At 37.3% G+C, this 19,522-nt stretch overlaps 1 protein-coding gene across 3 annotated transcripts in view; it reads right to left on the bottom strand.

Annotated features, from left to right (window-relative positions):
- Window positions 1-3,562: 3,562 nt before the first annotated feature.
- Window positions 3,563-19,522, bottom strand: part of PIP4K2A (phosphatidylinositol-5-phosphate 4-kinase type 2 alpha) — a 109,817-nt gene continuing 93,857 nt past the window's right edge. For all 3 annotated transcript variants that reach the window (XM_005480317.4, XM_005480320.4, XM_074534986.1), the window contains 4 exons: window positions 12,475-12,588; window positions 8,795-9,038; window positions 7,577-7,680; window positions 3,563-5,865 (listed from right to left, as the gene is read on the bottom strand). In XM_005480317.4, coding sequence (XP_005480374.1) covers window positions 5,785-5,865; window positions 7,577-7,680; window positions 8,795-9,038; window positions 12,475-12,588 — 543 coding nt within the window. In that variant the 3' untranslated portion in view covers window positions 3,563-5,784. The remainder of the gene's footprint in view (window positions 5,866-7,576; window positions 7,681-8,794; window positions 9,039-12,474; window positions 12,589-19,522) is intronic.

Below are 19,522 nucleotides of genomic sequence, written 5' to 3'. Positions count from 1 at the left end.
GTGCAGAAGGGCTCTGTGAGAGACAGCACTGAAAGCATTACTGAAATCCAAAAATCTCATTACATCAACTGGTTCCCCTTGATCAGCCCCATGGGTTACCTTGTCACAAAAGGAAATCAGGTTGGATAAGCAGGACTTTCCTCTCATGAAGCTGTGCTGCCTGTGACCAGTGAGTATGTTGTACAGAAATCACATTTTCCTCCCTCCAGACCAGGACCTCCAAAAGCATCATTGTACTGCTGGGTGCAGTTTCAAGGCCACAAACACTGAGCTTTCTCTCCTTCCACTGCCTCAGTGCCACCCCACTCTCCTGCATGCTGGGGTGACAGAGCAGCCCAGCACACAGATGCTGCAGCCTGTGGCATGGGAAACACAACTTGCAAACTTCTGCTCCAGAGCCCTTCACAGTGTAATCAGATCAAACACTGCAAGTCCTGCCACACAGATCTTGGCTGACTGAAGCTGCAGAGCAGTACCAAGCAGGTGAGCATGCCTATCACTGCTCAACTAAAAGCAGATTCTTTCCAGTCTACCCTATGAAGAGATGATCAGCATTGCACAGTACAATTTGATACTTTAACATCTTAAATACAAAGTCTCTGGTGCAGCTGATGTACAAATAAATTTCTATCTAAGACTTGGTTTTGTTATGCAATTCCACAGGGTGAAAGAAGATGGGGACCTGAGTGTAAAGTTCAGAGTGTAAAGTTCAATTAATAAAGTTACCCAGAGTGTAAAGTTCAATTCAGGATAACATGCCTGGCTGAACTAGGCACTAATTAATCAGACCTCTTTGGCAGAAAGGATTCTTTTTGTATCACTTGAATCCAAGGTGCTGGGATAAACAGGCACACCTCAGGAACAGAGGACTTTCTCTTAAACTGAATCAAACGTGACCCTGTTATCCTCAGGTGATGGAAGACAAACCAGAATTGCTGCCAGCCCAGCCACTGGAAGAGGGAAGAGCCCTTCCCTCTGCCTGGATAGGACACATGCACTCAAACATTAGAGTGACTGAGATATTCTTGTAACAAAATAGCTTTATGCATCCACTTAAAAATACATAAAACTGAAAAGAAAGTAGAGTGCTTTGGCCTTGGGCAAGGTGAAACACCAGAAATGTAATGAGTTAAATTACCTTCCAGGCTTGTGTGGAAGTGCTAAACCTCTTCAAAACACAAGGTTCTTACACAAACACCATTTATTCCAATAGGACACACATTGCTAAATAAAATTAGTCACTATGAATGAATCAGATTGAGTTGAAACAAAGTAGAAGCATTTTATGAACTTGAAGCATATGGGGAATAACTAAAATGCCTAAAAATATTCAGAATACTGGGTAAGAATGAATTTATACCACCTTGCAAGAAGTATTTTTTGTACCTTAATACTTATGGCCAAATAATTATTTTATTTGATTATCACTAATGGAGATGAGACAGGAAGCTGTGAAAAGGGAATGTGATGAGAAAAAAACTAAGATTGTGATATTGCTTAATTTGGGAAAAAGGAAAAGCAGCATTTTATTGCAGTTATAGCCACAACTACAGCCAAGGATTAGCTGTGCTCATTTTGAAACTGCACTTTGTGCACACAGCAACTATGACAAATTTTTTTTAGTAGATGGTAAATGAATGACTATGAAATTCTCAAAACAGAAATTCAAGAAGCACCATTTTAACTTTTTTTTTTTTTTAAATTAGGCATTACAGAAAATGGAATAGGCCATTCTGCTTTGCTCAAACCATTCTGATAATTTTGTTAAATAAGAGAAGGAATATTCAATTTAAAATGTGCAAAAGCTAATATTTGCATTGTTCAGTACACAGAGGCAGGATCACATTAAGAGAAACTGGAAGAGGAAGAGAATAACTTAGAGTCCTCTGTAGATAGAACAAATATTAATGAGCTTAAAGCATAGTAATGTAGTCAGGTAAGATTTTAGAAAAAAAATCTTTGTAATGATAGAGCTAGTGAGGCTTGGGAAGAGAAAGCACAGGGAAGTCACAGAAGTAGCTCCCTGGAAAAGATAAACCCTATTCTCACCAATGTTTATTTACAGCTGAATTGCTCTGGGACTGACTATTATTAACTTTTCAAGTCCTCTCCAGACCTGTTTTTTAATAGTTTTAATAAAGCAATTTAAAAATTATTTCACCTCACACACAAGGCCTTTATCACTTGGCATTGTAAGGGATGTGCTGACTGCCAGAAACAGCTCCTGCCACAGAGAAATCAGGGCAGACAGAGATGAAACAGATTTCTCCTGTAAGTTAACTGCTCTCTATTCTTGTATTTTTTCCCCCATTAAATACATGAATTTGAGGGAAACCAAAAGGACAGCACATATAGAGAGCAGACACTGGATAAAGGCAGGCTTTGCATTAGAATGCAATGGTCCCACTTGATGCAGGGACTTGCTAACCAGTATTACTTTGGAAAAGAAGTGTGCACAAGGGAGGGAGCAGGAAATTCAGATTATACGTTTAGGTTATATAGTTGACATAAAAAATTATTGTTCAAGAACTTTAAATTTAATTATTTATTTGGTTGCAGTCCTTGCAGTGACAAGCCAGCTGGATCTCCTACGTGGAATATCATCACTACCTTAAGGAGAGATAACATTTCCTTACACATTGCCATGTACACACTTGTGCTGAAGGTAGGGTCCTGCAGCTGCTTGCTGCCCACTTTGGCTAATGGTCCTGTAATCTGAGCAGCATTCCTTGGGCACCATGCTCACTCCAAACTCTCAGCAGGTGCAGCAGCTGTGTGAAGTGCAACCTCAGATTACCAGAGACATCATTAAGTGAGTAATTAAGAAGCTGAATCTCTCCAGTCTCTATTGTTTCACCTACTTTTAATAGAACAGCTCCTCAGCCCCTTGTCTTTGGGGTATATCTACTTTATCATGAATTCAGACATGTATTTTACAATACATGTAAATACAATAAACAATACAATATTGTTTTGCTACATCTGTGCAATAAACTGAAAAAGCCAGAAAGCGACAAATGTATTAAAATAATTAAAAGTTAAGTCAGAACAAAAACAAAAAGACACTTTTCTGCCATTTGCCCACAATGTATAGCACAGGCTGTATCATGCACTGAAAGCCCCAACAATCAGTGTCCTGAAATTCGAGAATAGAAATCCCTCCCTCCTTCCCATGAAAGTCTGGACTTATTCCCAAATATTTTTAAAATGATTGGTTTAGTATAAGATCACAGCTAAAAAAGTTCTGCCAATCCTTCTATCAATTAATTATCATGGATGATCTTGCTGTTTTGTTATTAATACTAGGATTTAGACCACAGATTTGCCAATTACAAACCTCAGTATTTGCTCTCAGAGCCAGTCTCAGCCCAAAACCCCAGAGACTAAATGTTTCAAGCCCCTTCAAGTAAGCATAGAAGAAGCATGTTAAAATCTAGTGAAAAATCTCAAGTTTAAATTTTGTCTTACTTTTTTCCTTTGCGATACAGGCATTTAACATCCAAAATTCATCTGTAAGCAATCAAAACCACAGGTGAAACACAAGAACAAATGATTTACCTAGTGAGTCATCAAAGTGCTTTATTTTATAAAGCCTTGCTCATGTTTGGAGTGTAATCTAAGCACTAACATACACAATAATGAGTCTTCCTTGCCCTGTCCAAATAAACAGTTTATCAACAAGAGTGAGTGACAAAAATGCTACACAGACAAAAAGAATGCTTTGCTGTAAATGTCTAAAATGGTCTAAAATGTACACTCGTTGGCCGTAATTAAATATGTACTCTGAGTACCTTATTTTTACTCCAGGGTCTCCCTGTGGCCTCATACCTTCAGAAGCTTCAGAAAACGAAACTTGGGTGAGAACATAGACAACCAGGGTGTTTAGGGAGAGGAGAAAAAAAAAAAAATCAAGCCACAGTACCAACTTATTTAAATACATACAATACAAAAGTATACACATACATTACAGTGCTGCAGACATCACTAAGTCAAACGTAACAAAAATCCCTGTGGGAAAGGTTGGGGAAAGGAAGAAAAATTAGTACACAGCAACAGGGATAGTATTGCCTTTGGCCACTGGAAGTGTAATTAAGGGGCTGCCGTTGCAGGGGCTCCTCTGAAGTGAACCACAACACAGGTTATGCAGAGTTGCAGGCGGAGCAGCACTGACACTGGTTATGGAGAAGGCATGCTGGCACTCCTGATCCCAGTTAGAAATGATGAGAGGGAGGTTTGACTTCTCTTATGTTGCCTACAAAATCTAACAATTTCAATAAAGAAATTTTAAAGGCACAGCTTTAGCACAGTGTATAAGTAGATAAACTTTTAAGCATATGTAAATTTGTCTCTTTCAAGCATGGAGTCTTTCAGGGAAAAACACAAGAGGAGAAGGAATACAATGTTGTTTAAAAATTTTAAACAAGTTAAACATGATCAGCACAGTTTCAGGCAATGTACTATACAATCAAAATTGAGTAAATGGTAGGACAGGTCATTTTGATGCTGAAAGACAACCTTGGGAAAAATCCCTCCAAAATATCCTTTCGCATTTTATTGTAAAAGAGTCTATCATGGAGGTGAGCGAGACATTCACTTTAGTACACTACTGCATATTACCTCTTGGAAGATGACAAACATTACTTCATTTGTACTGCAAAATAACTTTACATGTAAACTCAAAAGTCTTATATTGTACACGGCTCTGAAATTCAGAAATATCCCTGCTTTCCTAATAATGTAAACAGTAAAATTCAGGGTTCATTTTTCAAGGGATAATCTATAATAAAATACTGCTATTTCAACAGTACAACATAAGCATTTAAACTTCAAATTCCCAGTAAATTACAAGGGAATGGAATTTCTATCAGTGTGCACATCTTTCAGGATGGGTAGAAGATGGAGCTACTATTGCCCAAAACTATGCACTTCTTCAGATAAGCTACTTTTACACTTGTAACATTATTAGTTCCTATATCGCAAGAATATAAAACAAATGAAAACTTCAGGTAACAAAGAGAAATAAGCAAAGTTTTCCCTTAATGTAAGTTTACTATAGCAAAAATGTACACATAGCATGAATGATGTTAGCTCGTTGTAAGGTAAGAGATGCCAGCTCTCAGATGTCTGAGAGGCTGAACTTCCTGATGCAATGTGCTGAAAAAGAAGACAAAAAAGAGAGGGAGGAAAGAAAAGGACAAAACCCAACTGCTAGGAACCAAATGGGAAAAGCCTCCGGCACTAAGGGCTGTTGCAGCTGTGTTTTTAAGGAGTGCCAGTGTGCAGGGTGTAAGTGTAACATTCGCAGTAAGGTCTTCATTATTATCACCATCATCATCATCATGAAGAATACTGTCATGTGTCTTTTTTCAAAATATAAACTGATCCACAGTTTACAGTTTGATATCAATATTGTAGATTTAACATGCATTTACTCTTCCCCACCCCCACCCCACACCTCTTTGCTCATTTATTCCATTTCAGCTGGTAGCATCAGAGTATTACTGTCACAGTGCACTCTGAGTAAGCTGTTCTATTTATTTAAATTATTTTAAATTTTTTTTTTGCACACACAAAAGAGTCAGAAATAGCTAGAACTATGCTGGGAATATCAGGCAGCTGTTAAAGCGAGTACTCCACCCCACTTCAGTCATCTTTGCCAGCAGATGTAAACAAAGGGGTTGCTTTCTGTAAGATGAGTGCTTCTCTGAGTTCCTTTTTTTCCCTACACTTGTAGCCATTGCTGCTGTCCCCAGGTCTCGTGTCTGTCCTATGTAACATGATAGGTTACGTCAAGATGTTGGCAATAAAGTCCAAGAAGCGCTTTGAATACTGTTCTGGATTAACAGTTGAAATTTCTGCACCAGCCTATACAGAGAATTGGGACAAGAGAAGAAAGAAGGAAGAACCAGTGTTTTAGTTGATGCTTTTGTCATTGAAAATGTTAATAAATTTCATGTTTCAGTTTTCTAGAACCAGAGACTAGAAACGCAAACCGTAAATTGTGACCCTCAAGCAGAATCTTACTGGTGCCTTTTTAGGCTTCACAGGAGGACACTGATAACCAGTGCTCATCCCTGTGACAGCTATCATCCATTTCTGAAAAATTTTCTTTTTACTTTCCATGCTTCTCTTTACTTTCTTTGTACTTCAGTCTTCTATATGAATTTTTACAGCACATTAGCCATGCTACCCAGTGATTCACCAGCAGATTCTGGTCCCTAGAGCAGCAGTGCCTTCACACAGAGAAGACTGAACTGCCATACTTACATCTGGCATGTCAGCAGTTGTGTAACACATATTGTTATCTGAATGCTACACAGCCTCATTTGAAATACATGGTAAGAGTAACACTTTTCCAATGTTTATGCATTTAAATCTGGACTCACTGAATAAGCCATACAATTGTTATTTCAATGAAGTAATGATTTCATTAATATTTTTGAGTTTTTCAGAGCCTTACCCACGTTTTTATTTATATTTTTCCTGTTTTAGAAAAGAGGCAAGTTGCATGCATGCAGTTAATGAACTTCAGTGTCATGTGGCTCAGGATGGAGACAGAGAAATAAACAAAATGAATGTATGAAAGTAATGTTCTGCAATAAATTCTAATCACAATCAGCTTCAATAATCATAGCTGTTATTCACAATATATTTCTATCTGTTATTTAAGCCAGAAGTGTGAGTTTTTAAAGTCTGCTACTTTCAAAGTTCAGTAATAATTGCCAGATAATGGCTGCATATGATGTGCATCAACCTTCAGCTGCCCAGAAAGCAGAGAGTAATGAGAGCATTGCTTTAGAGAGACAAAAAATACCTCCTACAGGCCTTTGCAGGTCATATAATTCTCTACTATAACTAAAAAGCCCAGAGCCCTTTGCCTAAAATTTCTCACAATGCCCTGACCCTTTAGACACTTAGACACAGGAGGGATTTAAGCCTCATGAATGAATATGCTCTTTTTAAGAAGTTTATGAAACTTGAATGTTAAACACCACAGGAGTGATAACAGTAGACATAAATCATAAATCTGGAAGACTGGACTGTTTCACCATGGTTCTTTGGTGTCTGCTGCTAAGCAGTAATTTCAGTCAAAATTAAATAATGGCAGTTAAGCAGAAGCCTTCACTGAAAAGTCTCTGAGTATTTAGTATGTTAACAAAATTTTCATGCCTGATTTTGTAAATTGCACTTTTTTTTCTGAAGAAGTCTTCTAGAGTGAGCCACGTTATATGTTGAAGAAGTAATTTTCAGCAGGCTGTACCAAACAATGAAACCATCATTAGGGCCCTGCGTCTGAAATTAGATTCATGACAGCTTTCATAGAGTGGTGAACAGCTTTGTTTGCAAGAATAAGGTGCATCTCACAAATTTAGGACAAAGTCTTAAAAATCATCTCACTAGCATTCTCTGTGGGTGAGAAAGCTGTGCACACAGCTGAAAAAGGAGTTCTACTCTCAGTATGTAATGTAAGATTTATTTCCCCTCTCCTAGCTTTACTGAACTGTCCCCTATCAGGGCATTAAACAAAAACAGGAATACAAATGAGTAAGAGGAAGAAACCAACCCAGATACTTACCCCATGCTTTACTGTCTTTGCAGCATGAGCAGCTTTCTTTTTTGCATCATAATGAGTAAGAATGTCAATAATGGCCATGAAGTACACCTCCTTCCTGGGAGCATCTGCCAACAGCAAACAGGGCAGTAAGAAGGACTTCGGAAACATCTTAACAAGGAGTTCTAACAAAGGAGACTTGGTACAACTCAATCAGCAGCTAAGACAGGTCAATGTCAGTCATAATCAAGATGTGTAAAAAGAACAAGCTTAAGCTGTCCTTAATTCAGAGTTTAACTGAACTCATATATAATGCAAAATCCCCTAAATGAGTGTAAAACAAAAAGCTAGCACACAGAAATAGAAATTATTGCTCAGTTAAGGTAACATGGATTTAATCTTTGTGGAAAAACTATGAAGTTTTATATGAAAGGTAATGCTTCTGTGTCAACAAAGAGAATTACAGAATAAACTAGGCTGGAAAAGGCCTTTGAGATCATCAAGTCCAACCTATGACTTAACACAAGGCACTGAGTGCCATGTCCAGTCTTTTTTTAAACGTGTCCAGGGATGGTGACTCCACCATGTCCCTGGGCAGACAATTCCAGTGCCCAATCACACTTTCAGTGAAGAATTTTTTCCTGACATCTAACCTAAACTTCTCTTGGTGCAACTAAAGATCATATTTTCTTTATGAATCAAACCACGCATTTATCCATGTCAATGCTTATAAACAAAAAGAAAAGGTAACTTTCCTGTATTGAACAGCCACAGGTACCCAGTTATACTTAATTTCACACACTAACATTAAACTCAGTTTTAAGCTTCTTATATACTCCTTATGAAGACTTTCTTAGTTGCAACACAGAAATTGGGTATGACTGCACAAATTTTCAAAAAGCAACCAAAAAAAAAAAAGAAATATAACTTGGAACACTGCTTTTCTCATTCTTTTTACACTGTGTTTAACAGTGTTATCTGCCAGAAAAGACCAATTATAGTTACTAGACTTTCTGAAAGGGATGAAAACCCCATGCATTAAATGCTGAAGAACTGGTGAACCAGAATAGCTAACCATTATGGAAATAATCTTCTTTTTGCTACCACCAAAGAGCAAATTTCCTTTTCCACATAGTCAACTTGTTTTTCAGTTTACATTTGCCTTTACATGGTTGTGAGGACTTTAGAATTCTGATGCAAGGATCAAACCACCTTAACATAGAAATATTTCCTGTTGCTTACTTTCATGGGATTTTATTCCATAAACATCAATAGCTGGATCAAATTCCCCTGGAGCCAAAGGCAGTGAGCTGTTCAGTGTATTTCCTGGACTGTCTGGAGGGGTTCCAATAGGGTGGGTCCCATCACTTTCACCTTCCTCTTCTCCATCATTCTCTTCACACTCTACTTCTTCCTGTTCAGCTCTTTCAACATCATGAATTCCAACCAGCAAGCTGTAGTCCATGAGTTTTAACTGAGCAAGGAACTAGAAAGTGATAATACGCATTCTATCAATATTGCTGAAAAACATAAGCTCCACTTACAAAAAGGTGTCACCAATTGAGAATAACTTCTAAGACAATTCTGAGAGAGAGCAAAGGGAAGATTAAGTGATAAAGCTGGCAAAGAGATACCTACTTTTACTAAAATGTATTAGCAGCACAGAAATTACCTGAAACTTATTCTGTAGCCCACTCTTCCAAAAGCCTCAGGGAAAAAAAATCTGTGATTAGCGAAGACCAGTGTGCCTGCAAGCCAACAACTGTTACTCCTGACTCATGTTTCAGTTAAATTAGATTCATAGAATTGCCTGGGTTGGAAGTGACCCCCAATGACCATCAAGTGAACTCTTGGCCCTGCTGTACAGAAACATCCCCCAGAGTCACACCTTGTGCCTGAGAATATTGACCAAATGCTTCTTGAACTCTGTCAGGCTTGGTGCTGTGGCACCACCCTCTCTGGCCTCCTTGGACAGCTTCCTCATGTTGTGGTGCCCAAAACCACACCCAGCACTTGAGGTGGGGACTGCTCTGTCACTGCTCAGTGTCCAGAGCAGCCTCTGTGCTATCAGGTGTAGAGCATGCTATGATCTGATGCTGAACCCAACCTCTTAATCCCTTTTAAGTCTTATTAAAGAATCCTAAAAAACGTTCAAATATTCTTGCAGTGGAAAGCTGTGAAGTTTCACACCCTGAAGACATGAAATGATGCTGTGTTCTCTTCACAGTGACAGGCTCATGATTCACATCACAAAAGCAAAACATGTATGTGAATGAAAGGGTGGTTTTGAATAAAGAATAAGGATGGGAGATTTTAGGAAACTGAAAGATAAATACACTCTATGTAAAAACAAAGAGTTAGTTGAGGAGAACAGCATAAGGCAGAAAGAGGGAAATAAGGAAGGTATAAAAGCAGAAAAATGGGGTAAACAGCTCAAGGGGGCAAAGGACAGGCAGGACAGAGCTGCACTGCAGCTTAAAAGCAGCACTGTGATTTCAAGCTTGTGAAGCCCATGCTTGTGGTATGCAGAGAAAGTGGCTGAATATAAAAATTGCCACAGTTTTTATAAACTCTAAGTGGTTACAAAAAGGAAGTTAGAGCAGACCAGGACAGAAGGCATTCGAGCTAGACTTTGGCACAGAGAGAGTGATAGGGATGAAAAAGGTAAAATACTGGGCAATAAGAAACTCCAGTTTGTCAAAATCTGATTCTGAGGAAAGAGATGAGCTGGAGGTAACTGTAAATTCAAGTGCTGGAAGAAATATTGTGAGATTGAGAGGAGGTTTTAAGAAGAAGAAGAAGAAACTGATTTTTAAAGATTTCAGTATAATTTATTTCAATATAATGAAACAATCGATTCTCACAAGACTGGAAGAGATCTAAGTTTGAAGAGATGATACACAACAATATACAGTACAAACAAATGAGACTGGCCAAAGGCAATGGGGTGGAAGAATTCCAGGCATATTATTCACTACTTGGTAAATACAGGGAAAAAAATCTACTAATAATAATACAGAACAGTATGAAAGAGAATGGACTCTTGGGAAAAAAACAGTGAGCTACAAATTGGAAGAGAATGGCTCTTGGAAAAAAATGTGCCGCTGCTAACGACAAAATGACTTAGGGAGATCAGCAGAAGGAAAAAAATCTGATTTTAAATGAAAAAAATATGTAGTTTTTCTCAGGACACCTGCAATGGAATAAGGACATGGGAAAACAGACAAGGGAACACCAAAACAGCAGGAATGACTTGTGTTTGGACATAGGAAGGGGACACAGGACTTGATTAGAAGAGAAATATTGAAAGAAACATTAATATAAAACAAGAACAGATATAAAGCTATATAGCTGAGAATAGTATTAAAATACATGTTTAATTATAAATACTGTCTGATAAGATAATCATATATTAAGTGTTGTGCATTTCTTTTCATTGTAGTGAAATGTGAGATTTTACACACTGGTTACAAAGTGTGTCTATCTGTTATCTAATAAGGGCAAAAAGAACCAACAAAAGAAAAGCAAGGTTAAAGAAGAGCTTGCCATTGTCAAAATCAGGAGCCAGATCACTTCACACTAGTGGTTTACATGGGTATTAAACATTTCTCTGTATAAACTTCAAACCCATAAAACCAACCTCTCAAGTCATAATCTGGAATCTGCCATTATATTCCCAGTCTGGTAAATGATATACATCCTACACAATCTACTTTTCAGGTTAAGAAAGCATCTTCCACATTCCTTCCACTCACTTAAGATATTATCTGCAGCCTACTTGCTGTAAAAGCAGTAGTCAGCAACAGCAGTACATGTTAAAAGAGCACAAAATTTTAACCCAAATAAACTTATCTCTAGAGCTGTGACATCAGTAGAGCACAGTATTTTAAATATAAAATAAACACACATGGATATTTCACAAAGTATTTATGTTTTCATCATCCTCACCACCATAAATTTCCCATTGTTACTATGACAGGAAATTATATTTCCTCAGAAGCAAATTATTAGGTAAATTCTAAAGTAACAGTATTTTGTTTTGTACAACTAATGAGATAAAATCTGAAGAATTTGGAAAGTCAATTCACAGAGCTCTTTTGATATAAATAGCTGAAAGTATTATTAAATCACAGACACATTTTGCTACCAAGTCTTTTCCAAATCTGTCTTTTTACTTGAAAACAGATTTTAGTTTTTGAGTATAATGCTGCAAAATACTGTGTTTAGGAAAAATATTTTAAATTATGCAAACTAATGGCAAGTTGTGTGATATTTATTATTTGAACAAAATCAGTGAAAATGTTTCAATAAATTCATACATTAACACTTTTCTTTCAAGTATTTACTGTATTCAGCCAAGTAAAATACAAATTTATATGAAAGACTACATTAGGGTAATGAGAATCCAATTACTGTATTTAGATTATTGAAGCACTTTACTGTTGTGATTAGAATTATTAGAATTATGTAAAACTGGATTACTAACATGAAACAAAAAGGGCATGCACAGCTGTGAGCAGGGCAGACGCCTCTCCTCTGTTATGGACTACAGCCCACATTTGGCCTCAGCTCTGGTGGACCTCCACCTGTAAAATACAACTAACAGTACTCACCTCTCTCTCAGGGGCATTGGGAAGCACTAGGCTTGTAAAGCATTAAGTACTAAGCAGTACCAGCATTTTAACATCACATCATCAAGGCAGGAACAATGTATGGCAACCAGCTATGGCAGCAAGCCATTTATCACATCAGCAAAGCAGTGATCAACTCCTGAAAGTTTAAATTGCGTTTCATTTATGACAGTCAGCTTTTACAGTATTATAAACAAGAGCTTTTATTAATGAATTACAGGTATGATTTCCTGGGATATCCATAATTGCCACACATTTTAATTACATGTAACTGAACAGGCACATTCTTACCTCAACATCCTTTTTGAGTTTCTCAAGGAACATCTTTTTGTTATTCTCATCAATATGAATCTTTTGGCCATCATTAATAAAATCATTGTCTTTGAACGTCGGCAGCTCTTTGGCCTGAAACAAACCAAAATTCCTGTAAGAGTACGATTGTAAAGAGGAGTGTGGTGAAGCTGCTGGCCCCGAGGTGCCTCCATGGCACACAGCTCTCCATAACTGCACCCACAGAGCTCTTTGCTCACCTTACCCCTCCTGGAATGGCCTGGAAGGAATGTGTTACCTGGGCAGCAAATGCAGCCAGGACAACAGCTCCACTCAATACCGCATTTACACCAAACACTGATTTGCATCCAGCTTCTTCCAAGATGTCATTTGTCAAAGCAACTGGCAGTAAGTGAAGTTAAAACAATCCCTCACAACAAAGGGCCTGCATCAGGTCTTACAGAGGAAGTCAGACAGGATTGCATTTTGCACAACCACTGTGGATATTCACAAGTGCCTAATACCAAATAATCATTGGAAAGCATCAAATGAATATTGAATTACGAAATTCTGCTTAAAAGCAGCAAATGCCAGAGAAGACCACTGCCTCTTCAACATGTAATTAATAATCCTGATGTTGGAGCAACTTGATTACCTTAATCTTCAACTCCCTCATGAAGTGATTTGCAACACCTCAAACAGGCTGCTTTTAATGGACAGTGACTGGAAGTTTACTCAGAAAGCCCCAGCAAACTGACACACAAAAGAGCAGTTCCTTCAGGACATTTGGTCAAGCAAGCTAGAAGTAATACTAACTCCTGCAATCAGAGCTTTTAAAAAATTGGCCCATTAAGAGCAATGAACAGCCTTTCTCCCTGCCCCACCTTTAACCAATAGTATGGAAGAAGAGGTTTCCTTTACAAGGAAAATGTTACAGAACAACCAGTGCTGCAATTCCTGTGAACTGTCAATGGTCAAGAACTAGTGAGTACCCTGAATAAAACAATTTCCCCTTAATCTGAAAGTCCTTCTCCTAGGAATAAAAGGCAGCTAACAGCCTGCAGGAATGTCCTCCTTAAGTTTAACTAGTCAGACATTGCTTATAATCTTACTGGAGATGGTATTTTTCATGAAGTTTATTTTCTTCCTATGACACAGCAAGGAAAAGAACCTAAGAGCTTCTTTCCTCTACTCCCAACAGGTATATCTTGGAAAGCACAGCATTAAAATGTAAGCACCACAGCAGACTCTGGGAGGTCCTTATAGATCTTCACAATGGCTAAAAGTTTTTTTTGCTGTTGTGCTGCGTGCACTGAGGAGGCCAAAATACTCAGTTCCCCAGCTGTTCAAATTAATTTTTTTGACCTGGAATTTGTGAATTGCTTGAGATCGCACAATGATACTTTTCTTTAGAAAAGTGATCCTTTCTTCCAATAGCTGCTCAAAACCACTTGAGAAATAAGTAACATTGTAACAGATACAAATTCATTATTAAATTTGTAGCATCCTGATATCTATGAAGTTTGAAAAAAAAAAAGGTCCTAGTCTAGCTGAACTGAATTATTATTGTCTTGCATTTAGAACATTCTGATACATTAAAATACCCTCTAATAGTGATCCTCTATTTATATTTAAAAAAAACCCAACAAAGCAAATACCTAAGCTGCTGAGATGGAGCTAGAACCATTCATCTGTCCCAGAGTCATTCAGCAGTGCTCTCCTGCTTTACTCAAAAACAGTGCTGGACACTTTCTGAAGCTCACAATGAATTGTTTACCACAATATGATTGCACAGTGCACACTGATGTTCTTTCTGGCCTACTCAGTAAGAGGTTTAGGACAAAAAGGAGCAGGGGTAACATCAGATAAGCATTCCAGGCTAACAGCTGTAGAGATTACCATACTCAATTGAGCAGAGTGTCCCATGGACAGGGCTAATTGCACAGAGGCAGGACTGTGGATCCAGGGATGTTGCCAACACTGGAGGATGGAATCCAGTGCGTGGGATGCTTAAGAATGGAGAGGAGATTTGGATGAAATAATTTAAGATGAAGCAATAATGAAAAGAATGCAGGAAGCCAAGCTGCCTTTATTTTTAGCCCAAAATCACTTAAAAAAATCCCCCAGATTATTTTTCCACCTAGTATATCCAAGTTATTGATTAAATTAGGCAAAGGTTAAAGTGAAACAAACCCATTAACACAGAACCCCCCCCTGCTAGTGCTGTTTAAAGCTGGAGGGGGAGCACAGAGGGAGGATGTGCTGTGGTTAAGACGCTGAGATGCTTGTTTGCCTCCAGGCTGTGCCGCAGGCTGCCCGCAGAGCACAGCCCAGCCACACCGCGGGGCTGCCAGGGGAAGCTGCCTCGCCACTGAGGACAGTCCTGTGGTGGCAAAAATAAACTCCAGTTACAAGCAGCGTCTTCTTTGGAAGATGCTAGGGCTGGTAAGCCAGTTGTGCAAGTGCCTTACTTCACTTTAACCTTGTCTCTAACCTATTTTTAATAGAAGTGAGCAAGCAAAGCTGATCTGCTGCAGTTCTTGCCTGCCATCACAAGACCCAAGGGGCACTCCCAAGGACGTTCTGGGCAGTGAGTCAGCACTCCCAAAAAGCCAGACTTCACTGCCTTGGATGCAGGTTCCCCCAGACCACGATCATCCCTCTGACAATATTTATCTGAGGTAATCTTTATTCACCCAAGTACCCATAGTTATAAAGACTTGGCAAGTGTAGAACCATGCAAGTTAAAAGGCAGTTCTGAAGCAAGTGAAGAAGAAGGACAAAGTAAAAGCAGTGGATCCCATCTAAGCAAATGAAACTAAAAAGCCCTGTGTCAGTGGTTGCCCTCACTACATTATCTGCATGATGCCTCCCAGCCTATTCTCTTCCCTCTTTCTAGGTGCTACTAGACAAACCCCTTTTTCTGGTGTACTAGGCAATATTATTCTCCCTATTTATTTGAAGCTGAATAGTCCCAGGATACTGGTGCAGTCCCACATATTACTAATGACAGACACTGGTAGAAGTGTTTCTAGTAGCACTTAAAATGAAATTTGTCTTAAAATTGATTTGTGAATTTAAGAACCAAAGCCTATGAAATATTCAACTAGGAGGGGCTCTTGTAGTTATGCTGAATTAATAACACATTCATTCATGCTGAAAATCCCACTATGTAATTTCTTACATGCTGAAATAAACACAAATAGAATCACATTGTGGCAGTTTAGAGCATTATCTGAATGAAAAAAAATTGAGGTTTTGCTTTAATGAAATAATTGATACGGTTAATTTTTTATGATGTCTCAAATATTTCCAATGAAGCAAAATCCTTGTTGGAAAATGATTCTCCTAGAATGTAATTCACTATAATGAACATATTACTGTCATTAAAGAACTAAATATTTTAAGAGCTGCACAGGAGATGAGCATCTAACTACTTCCACTAAATTAATAATAGATTTTCTTTCTGAACTACCTCCACTGTTTTTAATCTCCTACTTAAAGATGCAAGAAAGGCACAACAGATTTTACAAATATAAAATATCTATTAAAAAAGCATGTTATCAGCACACTTCAGGTTTGCATTCCAAAGTTTGCCATGGTCACAGAGAATTTTAATGGCTAGAAGATTTCACTGCCTTTGAAAGGCTGAAAAATCAATAAAGATTTCTTAGTAACTAAGATGACAGAATGTGCAAAGCCTCATTCAAAATAAAAGTATAGTGTAAGAGCTGATACTGTTTTGAGTTCAAAAAACCCCTTGAAAGAATCAGGTGAAGTTTTATTTCTATGAACATGGTAACAGTTTTTGTGTATTTCTTAGGACATCTCAATTCAACATCCTATCCTAATGAGCTGAAATGAATATTAGCAGTTTTGTTTCCCCCAAAGGGATTTTGCATACCTCATGATAACAAAAATAATGGTCACAGCTAACATTAATGCTGGCAATTTTGGAAGCAGCTTGATAAAATAGCTGTGGGTCAAGTAAGTTTCCAAATAAGTGATTGAAAAAGGAAAAAAGACTAATTGTCCTCATGATTTGGCAGCAATTTCTTATCTAACAAAGACAAGGTTTAGATTTTAGGAGAAATGTTGCATAGCAGCCCTATTTTTTTCTCTGGAACTAGCCACAAGTCACATTATTCATGCAGTAATCACGGAAAAATTTGGCTTACAACTTATAACTTTTGAAAATTACATAAAACATCTGCCAAGAGTGAAGCTCCACACCCTGGGCTTTTTTAACAGCAAATGAGCCACATACACCTTCATTTTTTAAAGTACTGGGCTCACCAGCAGATATGGAAGGCAGTGTTTGGGAAAAAAAGGCTATACTACTAAATATAGTTTGTAATAATTTGGAACAGGTGATTTTGAATTGAATCAAAACTCTGGAGTCACTAGATCTACAAGAGGGAAGAATTACTTCCTTTAGAATTATGCAGTTTCTTGCCTCCAGTAGTTCTGTGAGCTGGATCCAAACTTTTGTTGTACAAATTGCCTTGCCCTAGACAGGGGCTCCCACATGAAGGGTCTGCAGCTCAACTTACAAGTCTGTAAAAGGCAGTGGAAATACAGCTGTAACCCCAAAATAGTGTTTGAGGGTAAACACTGGAATGACTTTAGCCAGTACAACAAGCATTTTCTGTAGAAAAAAAAAAGAATTGTGCAGGATGCTGTAGAAGGGTTAAGTACTCAAGCGTGTACCAAAATAGAAACTGTCTTTTCAATGCTCAAGGAAATGCATCCAGAATTATCCCTAGCATTAATGTCTTCCTGCTGCAAAATGAACATGTAACATATAAAATGCAACACGAAATTCCCCTGTTATTTTTAAAATTCTTTTAACATATGGAAAGCAGACTTCTAAACAAAAATGAAACAAAACACTCCCACCCCTCAAAACCATACAAGGGCAAACTAGTGATTTATTTTGAAAAACTGTAATGGGGTTGGTGTCACAATAAGGCTAAATGCTGAAATCAAAACCCTGAATGTCTCTCCCTATCTTTGGAGTATGATGTTTTGAAAAGTATAATATCTGTACATTGCAATGTTTAGATTTATTTCACAGATAAGTGTCAGACACTTCACAAGTCTCTTGTGTGAGATCAGCACATGAAATGGACTGAAATCCCTAATTAAAGTACAAAAATGTTCTGAAATTAGTAATTCTAAAACAGCAGGAAAAAACAGGTCAGATGTTGGAATGATCTCCCTTGAAGAATGTTTTACATAGTGACACGAAAACCAAAAACCCTGAGTCAAGACTGAATGATCTTGTTCCTGTCTTCCTCTACTAAAGCCCTTTTTCCTTAGGTTATACTTTCCTCTCAGAAATCAGTTAATTACTATATGCTGTAATATATAAAGTTAAACACAAAGCTAACATCCAGTGATAACTTCCTATCTAATTTTCCCAGCTATGTACTTTGCATACAATTTAATTAAGATGTAACATAGCTGTCAACTATGGCAATCTTTATCTCAAAAGAAACTTGAATAGAAAATCCTTTATTTAATTGTATTGACTATAATTTTACTGCACTTATGAATGGTGATTTATGAAACAGCACATACTACAGAGGTGGCAATGCAACCAGTTTTAGATTGATTTAAAAACACATGATAATCTCTGAACTTGCTTGAGAAAGACGAAATGTGGTGGGCACCAGTTCAGTTAGGATTTATTTTTCTTCTTCCAATTTCGTTCTGAACTGCTCACTCAGAAGCAAGAGCTTAGATTCTTTTATCAGTACAAGTAGACTCAGCTGTTACTGCTAATTTGATCTTGTACTGCAAGTATGGCATAATTGTGAGCAGCTAGACTGCCTGGGGAGTTCTGCATTATCCTCATTTCACTTGAGAGGGCAAAATTGTCCCAAGAATGAATAGAAAATGCCCACTGTTAAAATAATAAAAATTTTAAAGAGAGTAGTAAAGCCCAAAAAGTCAAAAGGAGCAGCTGTCAGAATTTGACAACTGTTGAAACATACTGTTCTTTTAAAATCCAAGGCATCTGTACATGTATGTTATGATATATGTTGCCAAGAAATTGATGTCTTTATTATTAAAAGTACCATTTGTAAAACAAATGAAAGGCATTGTGTGTTAAGGTGAAATTTAAGGGATTGATGCTTGTTTCTGCACTGATTATCACAAAACATTGAAATGACAGTTTTGGAACTGCTCATCCATATGTTAGGATATTAAACAGCTGATGACAGTCAAGCAGGAGGTAAACTGCAAACAGGATGGAAAAGTACCACTCTCAATCAGGCAACTTTTCATCCTAAAAAACTGATTTAAAACATGTTTGAATAGTAATATCTCTTTTACATTACTAAGCTAATGAAGAATTATACTATTTTCTCTGATTTCTTATCCATTAAATCTTTTTGCATAATGTCTCTTCTTTATTAATTGAGTAAATAACTTTTACTTTGATAGGAAGAAGATTCAAGAACATAAATTTCACCAAATTTGCCTTTACAAAGTAATTTATCTAAAATTTACAGTCTGCATTAGAATGTGACTGAAAGACTTGCTCTTCTGTTTTCTGTCTTTTGCAGCTTTAAGAGAAATAAATATATCATGTTTAATATTCTGGAAACCATTTGATTACTTGAATGTTGTAATTTGAAACTTGATATGAATTACTTAAAAGCCCATTTAAAAACCAGGCATTGCCAGACAATTTAGCCATACATTTTAGTACCAAAAGCTTCCTTTATTACTCTCACATGTGAATAGCCATACAGTTACAATAACTAATTATACTGCCACTGATTGAAATTTATTAATATTAATGTAATTTCAAGATAATATTAATAAATTGATTATTTAGCTTGCATCTGGCTAAAAATTAGCTAATAATTTACAGGTTTTCACATTGTCTGGTTTTGTTTAATCCCTATAGGCAATTTGTTCTATGACAGGAGATACCAAAATCTCTTTGGAGAATTTGTTAAAACACCTTCCCTCCTTCCCTTCTAGTCAAACCTTTCTAGTTGTTTTCAAATCTTAAGATTGATTTGAGATTCTCACAGATGACAAGAAAAAGTTT

The sequence above is a fragment of the Zonotrichia albicollis genome, chromosome 1 (genome assembly GCF_047830755.1).
Source record: "Zonotrichia albicollis isolate bZonAlb1 chromosome 1, bZonAlb1.hap1, whole genome shotgun sequence".
NCBI classification, from domain to species: Eukaryota; Metazoa; Chordata; class Aves; order Passeriformes; family Passerellidae; genus Zonotrichia; species Zonotrichia albicollis.
This window is presented reverse-complemented; position numbering and strand designations above follow the sequence as displayed.